The sequence below is a fragment of the Triturus cristatus genome, chromosome 5_1 (assembly GCF_964204655.1).
Source record: "Triturus cristatus chromosome 5_1, aTriCri1.1, whole genome shotgun sequence".
Taxonomy (NCBI): domain Eukaryota; kingdom Metazoa; phylum Chordata; class Amphibia; order Caudata; family Salamandridae; genus Triturus; species Triturus cristatus.
Genome location: NC_140587.1, coordinates 80,844,481 through 80,867,511, shown reverse-complemented (window position 1 = coordinate 80,867,511; position 23,031 = coordinate 80,844,481). Strand labels below are relative to the sequence as shown.

At 47.5% G+C, this 23,031-nt stretch overlaps 1 protein-coding gene across 1 annotated transcript in view; it reads right to left on the bottom strand.

Moving 5' to 3' along the window:
• LOC146830253 (E3 ubiquitin-protein ligase TRIM39-like) overlaps positions 1–23,031 on the bottom strand; it is a 175,605-nt gene that overhangs the window by 127,819 nt on the left and 24,755 nt on the right. The window contains exon 2 of the mRNA XM_085604453.1: positions 21,465–21,560. Coding sequence (XP_085460579.1) covers positions 21,465–21,560 — 96 coding nt within the window. The remainder of the gene's footprint in view (positions 1–21,464; positions 21,561–23,031) is intronic.

The window sequence follows — 23,031 nt, the reverse complement described above, 5'->3', positions numbered from 1 at the left end:
GGAAGTTTTATTGTAAGTTAGTAGGAACAACCCCAAGATACATCCTCTGCCTGCAACCGCCAGCACTTCTCTCCTGGCATGCTCACAATCCTATTACCATGTATACTCTAGAAGAATGCAGACTCTGTTGCTAAGACAACATAACAGGCTGCCAGATGCTAAGATATATCAACAAATATGTCAGATTGGATTACTTTTATATCTCCACCTCTCTTATATAGGGTACTAATATTCAGGATATTACCTGAGGTATTGTCGGATCACAATCCCTTTGTTAGGATCCGTAGTCCGGTAAACACTGACTACGCGATCCCGAGGAGAAACAGGAAGTCCCTCCCGAAAACTGCACTTCCCAGCGTCCGCAGCGGCAGCACGCTCGCGAGACTCTGGCGCTCATCGTCACCGGATATAGGAGTGTCAAGCACTCGGGACGCGGCCGATGATTCCGAGGACCTGCGGTTGTGGTGAGCGTCGGTGACCGGAGCTGTTCAAGGCGGTAAGGGTGCCTCCCTGCACCTTGCTCCTCTTTTGCCTCATATTACTGTGTTAACGCACACTGGGAGGCGGCGTTTCCGGCTTGGTCGTGGGCTTTGTTACTCTGTTGGGGAAAACTGCATGCCGGCTGTTTTCTTGCAGAGAATCTTGAGAGGAGTATTGCTCAGTGTTCTTCCGAACAGGCTGGGTCATTACAGAACCTATTTCATTTGCTTGTAAGCAGCCAAAATTCCTAAAGAGGTGCGACGCTTGTGATGTAACAGCGCCACACTCCTTCTTGGTTCCTTCCCTGTTGGCGAGACCAGAGACGTCTGTGATCTCATGCAGGGAGTGAACCTGTTCATGTTGACCAGTAGGTCCGGATTCAAGGGGTGAACTTTATTTACTGTCTGCAGTAGAGGTTTTCCGAACCTGGCCTGCCACACGTTGTACTCCCCTTGCTCATGTATCACGACCATAAGATTACTGAACTCCTCCAGGGGAAAATCTTGTGACATTTAAGTGCAGATGGCTTCATGCACATCAGATTTGGTTTTGATTCACGTGTGGTCTGTTTCTTTATACCATTTTCCTAGGAGAGAGAGAGAGAGATAGAGGGCGTTTGGAGGTTCCTCTGTTGGTTTGGGGGCTATTCCACACATGATCAGGGTAGGTGGAGCACAAAACAAAGTGTGTTACATTAACAACCGAGAGGACTGTGTGTGACGTCTCTATATATATATATACTGATAAATGTTTTCTCCTCTGTGCAGCGTTTCATGTTGGAAATCAGCAATCACCCTCTCCTCTCTTCTGGTGAAAACCTCCCTTTGATTCCTTTACAGGTAGAGTGTTATTACATGTACCTCGGAATAACCACCTAGAGAGTTCTCCTGTTCTATTGTAGTCTTGCATCAAATACTGAGCGTTTACTATGTTTCCCTTTTGTGTCATCCATAGGTCTCCCTCCCTGCTGTTCCTACCCTTTCCTTCCCTCGCTTAACTATCCCACTAGTCCGCGTAGAATTGTATTCCGGACATGGGGCAGTTGAGAGGTGGACCCCTTTTTGAGCATCAGCACAGCCCCGAGGATTCTGGAAGGCGGATCCTGACAGAATCATCGGCCCACGAATTGCTCGTCCTCTCGACTGTGCTGGTATCAAATATGGCCACCTTGGAGGATGTCATGGCCGCTTTGGCGGTGGTTCAAACGGATCTCGCGGCCTCTCGTCGAGAGACCGCTGTTCTACAGGCTAGAGTAGAATCCATGCAGAGAAACCCTTTTGACATAGGGGGGTCTCTTCATCCCGCTCCCCCTTCAGTTGTGGTAGAGATGCCCACGCAGATCCCGCTGTCTCCGCCAGAGCGATTTTATGGGGATATAAATAAGGTCCAAGTATTCATGACACAAGCACTACTACACTTCACTTGTAAACCTAAGTTGTTTGCAACCAACCAGGCAAGGGTGGCTTTTGTGATTTCTTACTTGGCAGGCGAGGCAGCACAATGGTCCATCCCCATCGTCAGACATGACGACCCATTGCTTTACGACTGGGAGGCATTCAGGGAAACCTTTTAGAAGACATTCGATCGTCGGGCGGAAACCTTCTCAGCTGATAAGGACTTACTGGAACTGAGGCAAGGGAAGTCGGATCTGATCAGTTACCTGAATAACTTTCGTCGGCTCGTGGCCGAAACGGACTGGCCCGAGTCCAAGCAGGCCGCCATTTATTATCAAGGGCTCAGAGACGAGCTAAAGGACGTTCTCGCCCAAATAGACCCCCAACCTCAAATGTGTGCAGCCCTCATCGACTTAACCTTAAGGTGGATCACCGTCTGAAGGAACGACGAGGGGATCTCAAACAAAGGGACCGGTTCCAACCCCAAGGAGAACGTGCTCGTTCCTCCGAAAACTGAAGCTCCAAGCCTGAACCCATGGATATTGGGGCCGTCAGAGCATCGTTGACGCTCAGTGAAAGAGACCACCGCCGGAAACAGGGCTTGTGCCTATATTGCAGAAAAAAGGGGCATTATCTCAGGGAGTGCCCCGTCAAACCCAAGTATGGGCGACCGAGACCCGGACAAGTGGCTACTATAGGGGCTGGGAACGAGACGGAAAACTCCAGAGCTTGAGGGTAACAGAAGGGGTACCAACAAGAGGATGCGTCATCCCTTCAATAAACCACCACGTCTCTACCAACTCAGTGCACTTCGTATCCCATTCACCCTGGAAATCAATCAAGAGAAGAAGCGAGTCCAGATGATGGTAGATTCCGGAGCGACGGAATGTTTTATGGACCAAGAGGAAGCACTGAGACTGGGGGTACAGTTCCTCCACAAAACGACCCCTGAACGAGTATACGCTGTGGATGGCAAGGAGTTGTACTCTGGACCCATCCGCTATACCACCCCCGAATATGTCATGACGTATGACGGATACCACCAGGAGAAATTGGCGTTCAACATAATTCAGGCCCCTCTATATGGAGTTATTCTGGGCCTCCCTTGGCTGCAAAAGCATGAACCAACCATAGAATGGACCAATAGAATGTTACATATGCAATCCGCCTATTGCCAAAACCAGTGTATCCAGCCACTCATGAGCTCATCCCAGGCGTTGACCCTCCGACACCACGTCACCACAGCGGCTGAAAAAGATGTGGTCCTACCGAAAACGTATGCGGAATATACCGATGTATTCAGAAACACCAAGGCGGAAGAACTCCCACCTCATCGGGTCTATGATTGTCGGATAGACCTGGTTCCAGGAGCGGCAGTTCATTGCAGCAGAATTTACGCGCTCTCAGCACCAGAAACCCAACACCTCCGACAATACCTGGATAAATACCTTGCTTTGGGTTTCATTCGTCCTTCCCGCTCTCCGGCCGCGTCACCTCTTTTCTTTATACCGAAAGCCAATGGTGAATTGAGGTGTTGTATTGACTTCCGGGCATTGAACCTCATCACCATTAAAAACCGTTATCCCCCTACCCTTGATTCCGGTACTCCTAGAACTAGTCACGTCCGCCAACATATACACCAAGTTGGATCTCCGGGGGGCATACCACCTGGTCCGGATGCGGGAAGGCGATGAATGGATAATGGCCTTTAAGACACGGTTCGGATTGTTCGAGTATTTGGTTATGCCGTTTGGACTGTGCAACGCCCCGGCGGCTTTCCAGTTCATTCTCAATGATGTTTTGAGAGAGTTTTTAGACTACTTCGTCGTAGTCTACATTGACGATATTGTGATCTTTTCTTCCACCGAAGAGGAACATGTTACCCATGTACGTCAAGTGCTTCAGGCATTGCGAAACCATAAGCTATTCTGTAAGTTAAGCAAATGCGAATTCCACGTCACTACAGTCGAATTCTTGGGGGTCATGCTTACTCCTACAGGACAAGAGATGGCAGAGAGGAAAGTCAAGGCCATAATCGAATGGCCTCGCCCACAGAACGTTAAGGACATACAGAGGTTCCTGGGATTCGCCAACTTCTACAGGTGGTTCATTCAACAGTTCTCTGACATGGTGTCCCCTCTGTCCAGATTGACAAGAAAAAAGATTCCCTTTCTTTGGTCAGCAGAAACCCAGACGGCTTTTGAAAGTCTCAAAAGAGCCTTTACATCCGCACCGGTCCTCACACATGCCAAACCAGAATTACCCTTCATTGTGGAAGCTGACGCTTCCGATATTGTGGTTGGGGCAGTGCTGTCTCAACGACATGAAACAACGGGTCATTTACACCCCATCGCCTATATGTCCAGGAAGCTCAACCCCGCCGAACAAAACTACACCGTAGCCGAAAAAGAGCTGCTTGCCATAAGAGACGCTTTTTTGGAATGGAGACACTGGCTGTTGGGAGCAGCTCATCAAGTGACAGTGTATTCTGACCTCCGCAATCTGCAGTTCATGCGAGCCGCAAGGCATCTTACTCCGCGTCAGCTCCGGTGGATGCAGTTCTTCGCTGAATACCACTTTATGGTGACATCCTGACCTGGTAAGGAAAACCGAAAAGCGGACGCTCTTACTCGACAAGAAAGCCCAGTGCGTCCGTCAATAGAGACAGAACGGGCTATTCTGAACGCTAATCAAGTCCTTGGTGTCACCACCACAGAAGGATTTCTGCAGAAAGTGAGACAAGGGATGCGTTCCTTTGCATGGAGAAGTTGGATGAAACACCACCCCGAATGGCAGTGGAGACAGGGTTTACCGTTAAAGAACCAACAGCTATTGATCCCTACAAAAGAGCTACGAAAAACCGTTTTTCAATGGTGTCATGAGCTCCCCTGTGCAGGACATGGAGGGGGAAAGAAAACGGTAGAGAGGGTATTACGTCAGTTCTGGTGGCCCACGATTCGTCCCAACGTAGCGTCATGGGTAAAAAGCTGTTCCACGTGCGCTCAAATGAAATCTGACCACAACAAAACCCAAGGCCTTCTCCACCCCTTACCCACACCAGAAACACCGTGAGAGAGGTTTTCCATGGACTTCATCGTGGGACTGCCCAAGGATCAAGGTTGTACGGCTATGATAGTCGTGATCGACTACCTAACAAAGATGGGTCATTTCATCGCCTGCAAACAGGTACCCTCCGCAAGCCTCTTGGCACGTTTGTTATTGACCAACGTTGTACGGCTACATGGACTTCCCAATGTGATTGTTTCGGACAGAGGCGCCCAATTCACCGCCCTCTTTTGGAAAACCTGGTGTTCTGGACTACAGATCACATCCTCTTTGTCCACCAGTTTTCACCCACAAACCGACGGCCAGACCGAGCTTGTGAACCAAACGCTAAAACAGTACCTTAGGTGTTACATCAACAGTCATACAGAAGCTTGGGTGGAATGGTTATGGGTGGCGGAAATAGCGTACAACAGTGCCACACATGCATCCACGCAACATTCACCCTTCTATAGCACATATGGGTATCATCCACGCTTCAGCCCGCTAACACTCCCCATACAAAATACCAAGGTACCAGAGGTGCAGAAACAGTTGCAGCAGCTCCGCTCAACCCTTCGTAAGACACGAAACAACCTACTCCGTGCCAAGATCCGGTATAAAACCCAGGCAGACAAGCATAGGAGACCAGGCCCCACATACTCAAAGGTGGAGCGGGTATGGCTGTCTACCAAAAACATCAGGTTTAAAAAGTACAGCGCATTTAGTCCTAAATACATAGGCCCATATCAGGTTATCAAACACATTAATCCTGTGGCAGTAAAGCTTCAGCTGCCATCCAGTCTTCGTATCCATCCCGTTTGCCATGTCTCCCTCCTAAAACCCTCTTATAGCCCGGTAAAGAAACAACCTATACCCATTTGGGTTCAAGAAGACCCGGAATACGAAGTAAAGGGTATTTTGGATTCCAAAGTGGTTCGTCGCAAGCTATGGTATCTGGTATCGTGGAAGGGATATGGTCCTGAGGAGGACTCATGGGAACCGGCGGAGGCGGTGCATGCCGCCCGGTTGGTTTCGGCGTTCCACAGGAGGCACCCGGATAAACCTGCTGGTAGTCAGTGTGTAGCAGGAGGGGGATGTACTGTCAGGATCCTTAGTCCGGTAAACACTGACTACGCGATCCCGAGGAGAAACAGGAAGTCCCTCCCGAAAACTACACTTCCCAGCATCCGCAGCGGGAGCACGCTCGCGAGACGCTGGCGCTCATCGTCACCGGATATAGGAGTGTCAAGCACTTGGGACGCGGCCGATGATTCCGAGTACCTGCGGCTGTGGTGATTGTCGGTGACCGGAGCTGTTCAAGGCGGTAAGGGTGCCTCCCTGCACCTTGCTCCTCTTTTGCCTCATATTACTGTGTTAACGCACGCTGGAAGGCGGCGTTTCCAGCTTGGTCGTGGGCTTTGTTACTCTGTTGGAGAAAACTGCATGCCGGCTGTTTTCTTGCAGAGGATCTTGAGAGGAGTATTGCTCAGTGTTCTTCCGAACAGGCTTGGTCATTACAGAACCTATTTAATTTGCTTGTAAGCAGCCAAAATTCCTAAAGAGGTGCGACGCTTGTGATGTAACAGCGCCACACTCCTTCTTGGTTCCTTCCCTGTTGGCGAGACCAGAGACGTCTGTGATCTCATGCAGGGAGTGAACCTGTTCATGTTGATCAGTAGGTCCGGATTCAAGGGGTGAACTTTATTTACTGTCTGCAGTAGAGGATCTCCGAACCTGGCCTGCCACACGTTGTACTCCCCTTGCTCATGTATCACGACCATAAGATTACTGAACTCTTCCAGGGGGAAATCTTGTGACATTTAAGTGCAGATGGCTTCATGCACATCAGATTTGGTTTTGATTCCCGTGTGGTCTGTTTCTTTAAACCATTTTCCTAGGAGAGAGAGAGAGAGAGAGAGAGATAGAGGGCGTTTGGAGGTTCCTCTGTTGCTTTGGGGACTATTCCACACATGATCAGGGTAGGTGGAGCACAAAACAAAGTGTGTTACATTAACAACCGAGAGGACTGTGTGTGACGTCTCTTTATATATATACTGATAAATGTTTTCTCCTCTGTGCAGCGTCTCATGTTGGAAATCAGCAATCACCCTCTCCTCTCTTCTGGTAGAAACCTTCCTTTGATTCCTTTACAGGTAGAGTGTTATTACATGTACCTCGGAATAACCACCTAGAGAGTTCTCCTGTTCTATTGTAGTCTTGCATCAAATACTGAGCGTTTACTGTGTTTCCCTTTTGTGTCATCCATAGGTCTTCCTCCCTGCTGTTCCTACCCTTTCCTTCCCTCGCTTAACTATTCCACTAGTCCGCGTAGAATTGTATTCCGGACTTGGGGCAGTTGAGAGGTGGACCCCTTTTTGAGCATCAGCACAGCCCCGAGGATTCTGGAAGGCGGATCCTGACACCCTTAATGTTGGAAATACCGATACAGGGATTCGATCGGTTAACCACTAAGTGGACATTAGATAGGAAATTACTGGTTACCGAAGGGTTCACAGAACACATCAGGGAATGGATCCGACAGTACTTTGAAATAAACAGGTATAGCACGTCGAGAGAAATGGTTTGGGATGCTTTAGAGGCAGGGTTAAGGGGGAGATTGATAGCTTTGTAGGTTTCCGTAGGAGGCAACAGAGGATAGAAATGCAACAATTAATGGAAGAACTGTCCAAATGGGAGGAAGAGCATACAGGAGCTATCGCGCAAAAACAAGAGGAGCGGATAACTCAATTAGGACTTGAAGCTATAAGGATTAAGGCTAAAAGGAACGCTTTTTTTTGTAAATCCGTGGTCGAAATATATCAAACTCACGCTCGTGATAATTATGAGTATGGAGAGGCCCCAGGAAAACATCTGGAATTACGTCTTAGACAAAGGGCAGCTGCAAATAATATTGCGATGCTCAAAGGGAAGAACGGGATAGTGGCTACTGAACCTCAAGAAGTTCTTAAAATCTTTGCAGAGTTTTATAGGGAGCTGTATCGTTTCAGGCATAATATACCGACGTTGACACAGCTGGAAACGGAGGCAAACTCCCCTCTTATCATGCAGGAACTAGAGGAATACATGAAAATAGGGGAAGTTAAAGATGCTCTTCAAGGGATGGCTTCAGGAAAGACAGTAGGTCCGGATGGTATCCCTATGGAAATCTATAAGGTTTTACAGTTGGAGCTTGCCCCCCTCCTGTTGGACTGGTTTATCGCTGTTCAGCAGAAGGGAGTCCCGCCTCAGTCTTGGCAAGAGACTAATATCATCCTCTTTCTAAAGAAAGGGAAAATGGCAGATGACCCGTCTTCATATAGACCTATAACCCTGATAAATGCAGACAAAAAGTTATATTCCAAAATGATTGCATGTAGACTGGCTAAAATTATCACCCCATTGGTAAGTCCATGGCAACACTGCTTTATAACGGGGAGAGGGACCACGGATCACATTCGCCGTGCAATATCATTGTTTGATATAGCGGAAGCTTCAGGGGAGCAGATGTCCTTATTTTGCTCGATGCACAAAAAGCTTTCGATCAGGGTGAATGGGCATACCTTTGGGACAATCTTCGAAATAAGGGTTTTGGTCCATGTATATTAACAGCTATAAAAGCTATGCATATACAATCCTCTGCAAGGATTCAATTGATGGGTAGGGAAACAGAAAAGATTCTGATAGCCTGTGGAACAAGACAGGGCTGCCCTTGTTCTCCAATCCTCTTCGCATTATATATCAACCCCTTTATAAATGCAATCTTACAAGATCAAGATATCACACCTTTTGTGGTCAGGGGGTTTAAAACCAAGGTGTTAGTATATGCTGACGATATAGCTGTCATCACCCCTGACCAAATAGTCGCATTGGTAAGGATTGAAGAGTTGGCCTTAGAATTTGGCAGAGAGTCTGGGTATGGTTTGAATACAGATAAGACCAGGATAGTGTGCACCAAAAATATGGTCAGGATCCACGTAAGACTGAGGCCGCTACCTACCGCGGGATAGATATTTTGGCTGAGGTTGTTTCCATATGGGATATCAATGCGGCACCTCTTATAGAGAAGATAGGTAGAGATCTAAGGAGAATAGACAATTTACATTTACCTATTATAGGAAGAAGCAAAGTGAAAAAAATGACGATGTTCCCTAAGATCTTTTACTTACTCCGATGTATCCCACTGGAACCTGCAAATACTTTTTTAAAGAATATAAATGGGATGTTTTCACAATTTATATGGAACTATAGAAAGATCCGGAGATCCTTGACATATATGACATTACCGCAAGATGGGGGGTTGGCAGTTCCTAACCTTCTATATTATTATTGGGCCATAATGTTGCAACAAATGGGCATATTGTTTTAATACAAGGTAGAAACAACCCTGTAAGGGCAGGATGAAACCCCTCCATCTATCTTCGAATTGGCCATTGGTGGTGCAGCACCAGGGATCCTTTTGAGGCAGCTGGAGGGGAGCGATTTAAAAAAAACACGGTTTAAGCCTCTTAGAGCGGCCTGGAATGTTTGGAACAAAGTGTGTAAACATTCAGAAATCCCAAAGATACAAATATACATATCCTTGTGGCGGTCACCAATTTTTCCTGCTCCATTCTATGATGTAATGGGAAAAAGATGGGAACAGGCATGATTTAATAGTTTAGGAGACATGCTCGATATGAATGGGGTCATTTCATTCACAGAACTCCAGGAGAGATATGGGGTGGAATCCAGCTCTTTTTTTTAAATATGCCCAAATTAGGGAGACAATCAGACCTGTAGTGTCACAGGTTGTCAACATGAGCAGAATACAGGTGTTAGAGCATTTGGTTTATAAACAGACGTCTATAAAGGATCTATACTCCATCATGCTTGTGGCCAATGTAGATGACATACCCAGAATCGAAACCGTATGGGCAGACAAACTGGGGAACTTGGATGTTGACCTAAGCAGATCACTATTGTTGTCTAAAACGGTGTTCTTATCAGCTAATCTAAAAGCACAACTTTTTAGGTCTCGGCCTGGCGAAAGCAGCGCATGCACTGCACTGACATGCAGAGGCCTTTTGGAAACGATACGATTCCAGCGTGCACGCGGGGAGACAAACGAGACAGAAGATATGCACGCTGGGATTGGATGCTTTACTGGCATCGTAATCAGTGGTCGAAGTGGGGAAAAAAAAGTAGGGGAACTGTGGGCGGAGACTCAGGGGGCGGGAATAACCCAGGGTTTGGATTAGTGGGCGGAGTCGGAGGTGTGGCTAGAAATAGCAAAACATACCAATTTTTGAACGTTTGGCATTTCACTGACAGCTTATAACGTTATTTAATTCAAAGAATCAATAAACATGTTTATTTGAGGTTTAATATATAAGTTGTTTATATTTAATTCATTTACAATGTGGAACATGTTTCCAATCACAGAATATTCCAAATACGCTTATAAGTGGAATCAAAAGCCATTTGTCTCCGAGCCATGCAGTTTCTTTCATCTGTACTTCTCCTCCCTTTTTCTAACCATTTCTGAACATAAAATTCAGGTTTAAATTCTATGACAGGTGGCCCCACGATATTTATGAACATTGTAGAAGACAGACGATTGATTGATATTCTGTTCCGCAGTGGTGTGAGCACATCATTCATTACACTAAAGCCCCGTTCACATTCAGCAGTTGAGGTACAAAAGGTGTTTATAATGTGCATTAATGGTTTCAGGCTTTCAGAGATGCAATTTTTATTTTGTTTGTACTCTCTGAAACCAAGGATGTACTGCCTGGTATCAAATACATGCAACCTGCTACAAAGGTTTTGTAATTCTCCCTCACCGTATAAGATGTCTACTGGATCTGGCCAATAAACTGGTTGTAGGAGTTTCATTCTATGTACTAACTCTTTGTATTCTATTTCATCATTGTTTGTGGTTGTGCATCTAGAAACATTTGATGCATTAGACATTGTCATCCTTTTTCGCAGGTTATTTGCTAAGCTCCTAAAGAACTGTGCCCTATTGATGCTAACACAGCCTTTGTTCTGTTGCAGTCCTACACCAGCAAACTGCATCCGTTCAGCAGCATCTAATGCAGTTGTAGCAACCAAAGGGCCCAGGTGCATCAGCCATTGATTCAAACACTAAAATCTGCATCTGTATTGAACGATCGGCCTCATATATGGTCATATCACGCCGCTGCAGCCTTCTGGATAGGTCACCCAATTCTGTGAGAGCATCATATAAAATGCCCATATTTTAAACAAACACCAGGGAGGTTATTAAACGGTTTAAACCAGCATATTTCCTCTGCTCAATGTCACTCCTCGTTGAGTCTTCGGAAGATTCCATGAAATGTTTAATAAGTCCTTTGTAGTTATTCCAAACAGCTCTCATAGATCTTTCACTTGAGGACACCCAACGTACATCTAGCACCTTTCCAATTGCCAGAAGTCTTACTTCTACCTCTAGAGCACATTCCCCAAGCTCTCTCTGATTTTTCGGAGAGGCATGGTAGGTGGTATATAGTTTATCAAAAAAAAATTTGAGCCGATTAATGCCTGCGACTTCTTTACAAACATCACCCACAGCAAGCTCCAGCTTGTGGTTAGCACAGTGCCATACACTCAACTGTGGATATTTCAGTTTCAGAAGAGTTGCCACTCCGGATTTCCTACCTATCATATTGGAAGCATCATCTGTTACAAGCTGAACCAAATGACTTTTTAAATACTCATCAGTAAAACCGTGTCTCTCTAAGCATGCAAATAAGGTATCTAAGATTAGATCTGCTGCTGTGCTTGGCAACTCAACAAGGTCCAAGAAAAAGGTCAGTGGCTCATTGTGTTTATCAATACATGCTCTTACACAGATAATTAGTGTGGTCAATTTACTATTTGTGAGCTTAGGGACATATTTATGGGAATGGTGGCGCAGGGCAGCACAGCAAGTTACTTTGCTGCGCTGCCCTGCGTCACAGGGAAAGGGCGGGAATGTGCCGTATTTATCCAATATGGTGCATTCCGGTCTTTTCCCCCTGCACTGGCGCCATTTCGACAGCCTAGCTTCAACGCAGGCACACTTGCCCCATGGTGCAAGGGTGCCTCCTTTGCATGCAGGATTGTTTTTGTGCAGGAAGGGGCACCTTCCTGTACAAAAACAATCTTGAGAGGCTTTTTCATCTTTCTATGTGGGCTGCAGAATAAAGCACAGTTTGAAAGAGGAAAAAGCAAGGAGAAATAAAGATATTTCTCCTAGTTATGCCTCCTCTGGGGCAGCACAAGATTTTGCCGCATTCCCAGGATTACAAGTCCTTGTAAATCTATGAATGCGTCAAAAACCGTGGGAGACTTTTATTATTGCAGGAAAACTACTGCGTGACAAAGCCACTGCTGCTCTAGGGTGTGCTGCTTTGTAGACCTGCCCGCAAGACTGGTGGTGAACCTGGGTATGAATTGTGGTGGACAGGGCTTCAAGTTTACCCAACTGGCCACCGGTAGGGTTCACCTGTTGGTGCTAAGAGACCAGGGCTTCTAAGGTCTAGTGGGGCCTTCTAAAGTCTATCATGGGTGCTCCCTCAGGAGTGGTCTGATGGACAAGGCATGAAGGCTGAACCAGGTTCCCCAGTTCCAAATTTGGTAGCTCTGGCCATAATGCCACATCCTATCCCCACCGAACACCCTTCTGCCCCACTGAGTGAAACTCGCACTGTCTTCACCTACAACCCAATTCTGCCCCATTATAAGCACCTGGATGTGACTCATTTCAAATTATGCAGTGCCTGAAAAAAAGTAACAACATTCTGGGAAAAGCAAATACTCACAGGGAATGCAGGATTATGTAAAGCATGCAAAATATAAGCAGGAACGACATGTTACCTTAACGCTTTTACTCTCGTTCAGAAATCAATGAGTATTTTTTGTCTCAAACATTGAGGACATGAATATAGGGCTCCTCCTGTACACATGTGTTAAGCAGGGCTCAGAGACAAAGGAACTCTTCAAGAGAATCTGATCTGACTCACGGAAACCCACAAGGGCTCCTTCTTATCCACAAATTGTGCACTCTTGATTGTCAGCGCCAGGACGCCTGTTAGGTGAGAGTGCGCTTTACAAGTGAGATAAATAAATAAATAATTCTTATTCATGTCAGCCAGCTAGCTGCTCAAATATAGTATAGCACATATGTATTCAAGTGTCCTGCAAAGAAGAATGAGTGCGAGTAAGTAAATGTGGGTGTGAATGATTGAGTGCCTGAATATAACTGAGCATGAGTGAAAGAGTGTATGTCGATGAAAGTGAGAGAAAGTGATTGAGAAGGAGTCACGTAGAGTAAGTGAAACTGTAAGTTAGAATGAGGTAATCAGAGTAGGAAAAAGTGGTGAGACTGAGTGAGAGTGAGAATTTGATACCGAATGTTGAAGAGTGAGTGCAAGTGAGCAATTTTGAGTAAAAGGGAAAGTGAATGAGAATGAATAATGGGGGTAGTGAGCCTGAGTGAGATAACATGTGAGCAAGCAGGACAAAACACAGGCCTTGGCAAAGTGGAGGTAAATATTTACTTATGGGAGGAACATATTGTGCATCTTGAAAAAAAATGTGGTCAACTCCTGGGGATGTTGTCTTGGCACAGTAATGGCTTTGTAGAGAATTTGTGTAAAAATGGGGTGTTGAAAATAAAATGCAGTATTTGACCCTATAGTTTTTTTTTCAAAATTATCTTGGGAGTAGCAACACCCAGACTGCAAATCCTCCGGGCCCTCCTTTATCTCTTCTTAGTCTTACAAGGCCCAGTAAATCGCACTCTTTTCCAAATCTCTTTCTAAATATTATCACTCTCAAAAACTGTTTTTTCTATGTAATTTTCCTTTGATGGGAAGAGGAGGTTTCTGAGGTGGTAGTATCAGGCAAGTGACACTACTTGGGCTCCCTCTGTTCGAGCCTTCATGGAGGATCCCTCTTCATTGCTACCTCCACCTGACCCCAGACTCCGCAACGCACTCCCTTACAGGCTTGATTATCTACTACTCCTCTCCAGTGCACCTTATCTCACAGCTGACCTTGGGCCCCAGCCCCATATCAGGCACCATCGGGCTCCACTTTCATTTTTCCCGGTAAAAACATTAGTAAAATAACCTTCAAACTTAAAACATTGAATATAGTAGTAAATATAATTAGCACACACTTTAAAGTATGTTCCACAGTAGCCCTTATGACCCGACTGCTAATTAAATAAACAAAAACAGAAAGGCCATGACAAGGCCGGCTTTAGCGCTGATGCGAAAGTCTTTTTTGGCGCCACACCAATAATCACTGCCATACGCCACAAGTGCTCCTCATCTCCCCATAGCCCCTCCCCCTCATGACCTCCTCCTCGGATTCCCTCACTGCCACCCTCCACCAGTGCCCCTCATTTTGCTGTAGCCCCTCCCCCTCATGACCTTCTCCTCAGAATCCCTCACTACCATCCTCCAGCAGTGCCCCTCATCTCTCCCTAGCTCCACCCTCCCCCATGACCTCTTCCTCAGATTCCCTCACTGCCACCCTCCAACAGTGCCCCTCATCGCTCCATAGCCACTCCCACTACCTCCTCCTCGGATTCCCTCACTGCCATCCTCCACTAGTGCCCATCATCTCCCCATAGCCCCTCCCCCTCATGGCCTCCTCCTCGGATTCCCTCACTGCCACCCTCCACCAGTGCCCCTCATCTCTCTGTAGCCCATCCCCCTCATGACCTCCTCCTCAGACTCCCTCACTTCCACCCTCCAGCAGTGCCCTCATCTCTCCCTAGCTCCCCCCTCCCCCCCATGACCTCTTCTTCGGATTCCCTCACTGCCACCCTCCAACAGTGCCCCTCATCGCTCCATAGTCACTCCCACTACCTCCTCCTCAGAATCCCTCACTACCATCCTCCAGCAGTGCCCCTCATCTCTCCCTAGCTCCCCCCTCCCCCATGACCTCTGCCTCAGATTCCCTCACTGCCACCCTCCAACAGTGCCCCTCATCGCTCCATAGCCACTCCCACTACCTCCTCCTCGGATTCCCTCACTGCCACCCTCCAACAGTGCCCCTCATCTTTATGTAGCCCCTCTCTCATATGCATTTCATTTGTTGTGTAGCGCTACTCATATCAGTGTAGTGTGGGTCAGTACTTTACACCACGCACACATTATACAGAGACAACGAATCATACAAGTATGTAAATCAGCCTACAGGGAATGTCACAAAAGCCAATGAGGGTTACAAGGTGTATGAATCACATGTCATCCATACTGGTGGGCAGTTATTTTAAGAGGGTTTGGTCTGGAGAAGCACAAACTCAGGATTTAAAGAGTACTCCAGTGGTTAGGGGTTGGCTTTACTGATAAAAATGTATATCTGCCCAAAGATACTCATTTTAGCAACATTAGAACAATGAAAGACTGGGGAAGTTCTAACTATATCACAAAACAAAAAACGCGAAGTTCTAACTATATCATTCAGGTTTGCATACTGCTCTTTGATGACAGTTCATTGGTCACTGTCCTATGTTAGGATTGTAACTTCTGAACTGCAAGTAACACAAGGATCTCTGTCACAATGACAGTAACCCACTGAGATTCCACATAAAACACAGTTCATCTGCACTTAACTACTAACGGACAAATGATTGCTCTCCAGCAGGATCATTAATCCCCAGCGTTATCTGGGCATCTTTTTATTGTCCTATTGTTGTCCTGCATCGGCCATGATAATGATAAAAACGGATTAAATGAAGCACACACGAAGTACATGTCCTGCTGCGCCTGTGCAGAATTTAAAAAGAAAAACAAATAGTGACACATTCTCCTCCCTACTCCATTAGTCAAACTTAGTGTCGCAGCCTGAAGTGATGAGCAGCTGCAGGGGTCGGGAAAGGTGAATCAAAATAAACAAACTTCTTTTCTCCTGCGCTGCATAGAAAAAGAATATCCACGCAGCAGGACAGTCGGCAAAGGTTACCGTGGCCAAAGAAAGGATGTGTCGCCTTTCGCCAGCCCCTGTTGGAGATGAAGGGGTGAAAAAATAAACAAAGCCTCGTTAACATGTAAATGGTCTTTTAACCCCTTCGCTGCTGCGGACATTCCGCTGCAGCGCTGGGGGGGGCAGGGGGGCAGCGCGGCGGGCCTGTGCTCATGACGGAGCCGCTCCGTCATGAGCCACAGTTGAGCTGTGCTCATGACGGAACGGTTCCGTCATGACTCCGCCCATTTGCGTTGTCGCCCCGCACAGGCGGGGAAACAGCGCCGCGCAGGCGGAGCGGCCGCCGGCAGGATTGTCATGACGGAACCGTTCCGTCATGAGCACACGACAACCGTGGCTCATGACGGAACGGTTCCGTCATGAGCAGGGAAGGGGTTAAAGACCTGTGAAGTACTCAGGTACGGCTGCGATAATCTCTGAAACTGTCTGTGTGTGCGCGCCCCGGCTTTGAAGCACTTTGAGCCCCATGGCGTTTCGCGCCTGCCTTCAAGCCCTTACTAGAACAGGGCCTGAATTAGGGCAGTCCCAGGACGCTTTTTTTAAATCAAGAAGTAGGGGAACGGACTAGCATAATTTTTAAAAGTAGGGGCACGCCGTGCCCTTCCGTTCCCCCCCACTTCTAACACTGATCGTAATACACTGGGGACTTTTTTTTCACTGCCAGTAAAGGCAGTCACCGCGTGCACATCTTCTGTCGGTCCCACGACTGGTCACGCTTGTTTTTTTATGGTTTCGCTATTGCATTAATGTGTGTTTGAGCGCTCTCTAGTGTGCCTTTTGCACTCTTAAACAACAGCCCTCGCGCGCCGGGGATGCGCAATTAGATGCTGCCCTGGATACGTCACTGATGGTCTAGGGGCAGAGATGCTCCTTTCCTCCCAGATGCTCCACATGACGCAGGGCCCTCGGATCCCGCCCCACCCTCAGCATCCCTTTGAAGTCAGACCAGAATGGATCGCACACGGAATTGCTTGTTGTTTCATTCGCTCGTGAATTGGCTCTGTCAGCGCGCGCGGCAAAGCTTTTCATTCGGCGTTAATGGCGGATGTAACGCTTTGAATTCAGTTGATTCATTTCAGTGTCTGCGTAATTTGCCTGTTCGGTGCGGTGCTGCGTGTTGTTTATCAAGCTGTCAGACGTGTGTGATGGATGGTCCCGCCGCATCCAGCGCGTCATAGCTCCGCAGTTGTCTCGCGCTCCACTCTGCTCTTCCCGCGCTTTTCCTTTCCTTCTGTCGTCTTCTGTTTGTCCCCTGTCATGTCTCTTTCCATTCTACCCAAATCACCAGGTCTGGCCCTTCTTCAACGATTCCTCTTCAAGCTGGTAGAGTTAGTTAGTTAGTTAGGTCCGGCGTCAGGGCTTTACCTAGGATGAACAAACTGAAGGGAGTTTCTCAAAGGGTGGGGAGGGGGTAACTAGAAATCCATTCCAAGCTGTGTGGCCTGCGTAATTAAGGGCGTGGCTTCAAACATATAAACAGTGTGCCACTCCAGGAGTTTGGTGTCTTTTTGTGACCTTCGTATTGTTGCATCCAGACCTGTCACACAGTAAGGGTCAAGCACCTAAAACAAGCCCAACCTATTTGCTTTGTCAATGCTCAATGGTGGTCCCTCATAAACATCCACTCATAACCTGAACTAATAGAGACACCCTGGGGCGTAGCTACCAGTTGTGCAATGGGTGCAGCACACCAGGGCCCGAAGCAGGAGTGGCCTCAACTACAACAGCCCCTTGAGCCCTAAGAGGGCACCTACTGGCATAGGCGCAGGAAGTAGGGATTGGGGGTCCCAAAATAGCCATGCTAGGGTTCAAAAGGCGAATGAGCAATAAAGAGGCCTTTACATTTTCTTTTTATCTCTCCATATTTGCTGTGGATTCAAAGACAGAAGGCAAATGTCAGTCTAGCCCTCTGACAAATTGCTGCTCATTCTTTTGACATGGAAATGTGTGTTTTTTTACTCTCACTGCAAAGTGTGAGTATTTTATAAAGTGAACTGTGCGACAAATTTTCTGGCATGAAGGAAAGGCTGTCGTTTTCTTCTAACACACTACAACAATAAAGAAAAACTTTAAATGAACGATACAAATATTTCAAAATAAACAAAAAGCACAAATGAAGCATTTTTTTCTAATTTTGGCCCCTGCAGTCTCTGCGGTGCGGGGGTTCCAAGAACCAGGGGACCCCCTGAGCACCGCACTTCGTCCTGAGAGCTCCAGATTGAGTCCGAAGGGGACCCCTCCATGTACCCTGCAGGGGGGGGGCTCAAGTTTCGTTACGCCACTGTTATGATACGGTGTCTCAGGGGTATGAGGTTTAATTCTCAGCTGTGAGTCGGCTCAAACAACAAGAGTATCCCAAGAGATTTAAATTGTGATGCGGTAGCAATGTGCATGTCACCCCACTGGAAGTAGCTGAATTTGCCCTTCAGTGGGACCAGACTGGATGTATTCCAGTTCACGTGCAGTCCAGATACTGACCCAAATTATTTCAGGATTTGCATGAGTCTCTGACCTGTCTGCCTTTGATGTCATGTAAAATGGAATAGTGTCTGTCTATAGATAAATGTGGTCTTCATAATCCCCCTCCTGCTGGAATCCTTCTATTGTTCCTCTTCTGATATCAAATGCAGAGGATAAAATGCAACTGATTCTTACTCTGGCCACTGGATGACTTAAATTGTAAAAGAAACTATGGCCCGAAGTTCAATCGAGTTAGAACCTGCTGCAATAAGGCAGTGTCCAGAAAATCAAAGACCTTCACAAAATCAATGAGGATTAGTGTTGAAGGGCCGGACAATCCCTGCGTTCACCCCAGTGCAGTCTGAACTCTTCGGATGCAATGTCTAGTGCCTCTGTTGAAATGAAGCCATTTTTAGGTCTCGGCTAGCGAAGGCTGCGCTTGCGCAGTCTCGCTCGCGAGATTTAATGACTTGGAGAGAGGGGCTTTAACCTGCCCCTCTTCTCTCCTCTTCTCCATTGGCTGGCCTCTTAAATGCTGGCCAGCCATTGGAGAAGAGGTTTGTCTCTCCAAACTAGCCCCGTCCTTTTCGGATTCGGGGCCGTGTTTTTTCAATTCTTTCGCTCCTCTGGAATGTAAACATTCCAGCCAATGGCAAGAGGAGAGAAAGGAAAACACGCCCCCGAATCCGAAAACGCCGCTGCGTTTCTCCGAGGCATTTCTGCTTGACCTCGGAGAAAGACGGTGGTGTTCAGGGCGATTCCCTCTGACAAAACTCACAGAAGTAAGTAGAAATCCAAGCAAGTGGGAGGCTTACATTTCACATCCGCTAAACCTACTCCTGTTGATCGCACAGGTAGATTTATTTGAAAGATCTGATTTTTGCACAATGGTTTGGTTTCATCTTGTCTACAGGGACCGTATTTTGCCATTGAATGAGTATGGCGGTGCTGCCTTCCGGTTTTCACCCTGGGGAGACCGAGACACGCACTCCTGTCTTTCGCAGAGTCCGACACTTTGAATCCAAAGATCTGACCTTAACCCTTAGTTGACCTTTTTGTGCACATAAACTCGATCTCAGTGCATTAAAAACTCTGCGAATCGTCCCCTTGAAACTGGCAGGCTTTTTTACCCCAGTACATTCTGGAATTTGTAGATTTGCAAAAGATAGAAAAGAAACTCGTATTTCGTACTCTCCGCTGGCGTGGGACACTTGAGACGTCTGCGTCCTGCCAGGTTGCAGCCTCGGGTCCTAAAGCTATGTAATGTGAAACCAGCGGTGGCGGCCAGCGGGCGCCACTAAAGACAGACACACACAAGCACGCACTTCACACCACTCGATTCCAAAACACAGGCACAGCCACGCCTCGCCGATAACTGTATTCTTGTAGTTCGAATACTCACACTCTGCTTTACACCTTTTACTGTAGACACTGCAAAGAGTGGTGTATGTGTTTATATTGTCCGTATCCTATGTACGACCCCTGACAAGGCGCTGAAGTGAGCGTGCAAGGCGTCTAGGCGCTGAAGTGAGCGTGCAAGGGATGCACGGGATTCCCGACCCCTGACGAGCCGCGGAATTGAACGTGATAAGGTGGTACAGTGCATACATCCTTAAACTTTCACTGGGTTTGCATTTTTCCCACCCACGAGACTTCTTACAACGCGCATGAAGGTTTTGTTAAATAATTCGTGGCTGCAGAGCGTGCTCGTGGATTCGAGGAGTCCACCCCCAATAATACCAGCGGCCAAACCATACAGTTAAAGACAATCTTTATGTGTCATACTTACATGGGTAGTTAAATCCCTACGAAGTACAGTGCCCGGGAGTTTGGAAGACATGCGAGTGCCCCTCGGCGAATTGCCAACCGTACGGATATAAAACCGACGGACCCTGAGAGCAAAAATGTGGGCGACTATGAGGATGCTGTTGGAATTAAACTTACATTTCTGAGCATCGGGTTAAACTCTGAGGTCTCACGCCTCTGGCTGTCTCTACCCCGACAAGCTGGAACACGTGCGCTTCAGACCCTGGAAGCCCCGGACACGCTACGGGAGTCTCCCTGCCCACACCCCCAAGAAGCAGGTATTCGGGTGGTCAGACAATGCGCGCACCAGGACCATGCGCCGTCCCAGAAGCAGGTACTCAGATGGTTGAGACCTCGAAACCTCCCGGACACGTCTCATGGGGTCTCTCCCGATAGAGACCCGTTTCGAGGCCCCATTTAAAAAACTGCCGATGCTCTTCACTGGTGAGACCCGGCCCTCTTAAAGCCCTGGCTGTAGCGTATGTGTGTGTGGGAGGCTCTGTGTGTGTGTGGGAGGCTCTGTGTGTGTGTGTGTGTGTGTGTGTGTGGGAGGCTCTGTGTGTGTGTGTGTTGGAGGCTCTGTGTGTGTGTGTGGGAGGCTCTGTGTGTGTGTGTGTGTGTGTATGGGAGGCTCTGTGTGTGTGTGTGGGAGGCTCTGTGTGTGTATGTGAGAGGCTCTGTGTGTGTGGGAGGCTCTGTGTGGGGGTAACTCTGTGTGTAGAATGCTCTATGTGAGTGGTGGGGGTAACTCTGTATGTAGGTTGCTCTATGTGAGTGGCTCTGTATGTGTAGGTGGCTCTGTGTGTGTAGGTGGCTCTGTATGTGTGGGTGGCTCTGTGTGGGTGGCTCTGTGTGTGGGTGCAAATGCAATAGGTCTCGCATTTGAGAGTGATTAAGCTATTGACATTGTAAATAACAATGCCGTTTCTTTAAATGTTTTAAAAACAAAAACATACAAGAATGTCATGAGCAATGCCAACAGCTCTAACTTTAACAATGCCGAGACCATTGCATTGTAAATGCTTGTTGTATCTGCATCAAGGAGCCAATTACCCCCGCGGACCTGTTGGGAGGGTAATATGTGTTTTTACTTCTTTCATTAAGTCTCTTGGAAAGATGTGGGCTCCAACCCCCGGACCCGGCTCTCTGCCCAGTACATTTACCTGATGGAGGAACAAGTCAGGCTGGAGGGCGAATGACAGGCCTCTGAGTCTCTAACCTAGACAGACCCATGCACAGACCTGCACACACACAATGAAGATCTTTAGCTGCAGAGGGCTCGCGGCTGCCACTCACCCTCATGGGTTGATATGGTTCCTCTTCCTTGAATTTAGAGTCCAGCATGCATTCCATCTCCTTCGTCAGACGACACAGCCAGTCCTGGAGCTTCACCTGGCGAGACCAAAGCACACAAGTGACAACTGTTGATCTGTGAAGTGAAGTTGTTCATACAATAATAATCATCACATGATCATCCACACATATGCAGATTAAAAGTACCAATCTCATATTCACATTTCAATTAGTATTCATACATATCTTTATTATAAGCCTCAACCACAGGTTTCTAAATTCGAAGCATCAGTCACACCAAGCCACAGATGCACTGATGTAGATTGTAAGCACAGGGCACTTGTTTCCAGAACATAGGTACCAGGCACACACATCCAGACAGAGGTTTCCAGGGCCCTTAAATACCAGGACAGTCTTATCCAAAGTGTAAGGACGGAAACCGATATCTAGATTGCTCCTGAATATGTCACGAGCCACTTCCTCAATCCTCGACGCCCGCTCTACTTGCTGGTTTTGGTGTGTGAGACGGCCTCAGAGCCTGTCTTCATTCTCCCAGTTCTCTCTCAATGACACCATGACCTTGGGCTACAGATCAGTCACTTCTATTGCTACATCTTACTCAGGGGCAAAGGCAGCACAAGAGCAGGCATCAGTCTCTGAGAGCCCACCGCAGCCCTTGGGGGGTCTGTGAGAGGGAACAGGCATCGGTCCCACAAAGAGCAGGCAGCAGCCTCGTGCAGACCTGCAACATACTGATCTACAATTGTGCACTTAACATACTAGAATGCTGTCGAGCATCATTCACTTGACCACTAAACTGACATTCGTGTATCCGTTTACATGTCGGTGTGAATGTCTGTGTGTTTAGTGTGTGTGTGTGAGGCTTTGTCCATGAGCATATGTAGATAATCAGCGTTTCATGGATGTGGACAAGTGCGTTACTTGCTGTACGTCTCCTTTTTTGTGTAATTTTGTGCACGCATTAATCAATGTTGATTTAACTTAAAGCACAAGGCTACGTAATATTTAGTGGTAAGCCGTGTGCTTATAGTCCTCCTCTAAAACATTTTTGAGTAATTCAGACGTTCTGGTTGAAAAGATTACTTGCTGGTAGAATCTGATTCTATGGCGACAATGGAAAAAGCTGTGAATTTCTCTCTCACTGCAGGGTCATGAAGAATGCGGCTGCCCGAGGCCACCACAGGGGGCCACTCAGGAGGGCGGCCTTCTAGTGGCATTGGGATTTTCCCCCCTACCTGTCCCCCCCTCCTCGGGGGGGGGGGGTTGGCCTCGGGAGGAGTCCCCACCAGGGTCGCTGGCGTGCCGCGTCACGTCCGGTGCGCCAGGCAGGGTGACGGGTACATATGTCCCCCTCACCATGTTTTCTGCCTCTTGTGCACCGAACGCACCATGGACGCCTCTACTCTCGTCACGCTGTCTCCCACCCTACCACTTACCCGACGTGTTGGCAGAAGGAGACATGGCAAGAACTTTGTAATGTTGTACTTTTTCGTTGCAGGCAGAGTTACAGGGCGATCTGGAAGCAAATGGGCACAGAAGGGTACCTCTG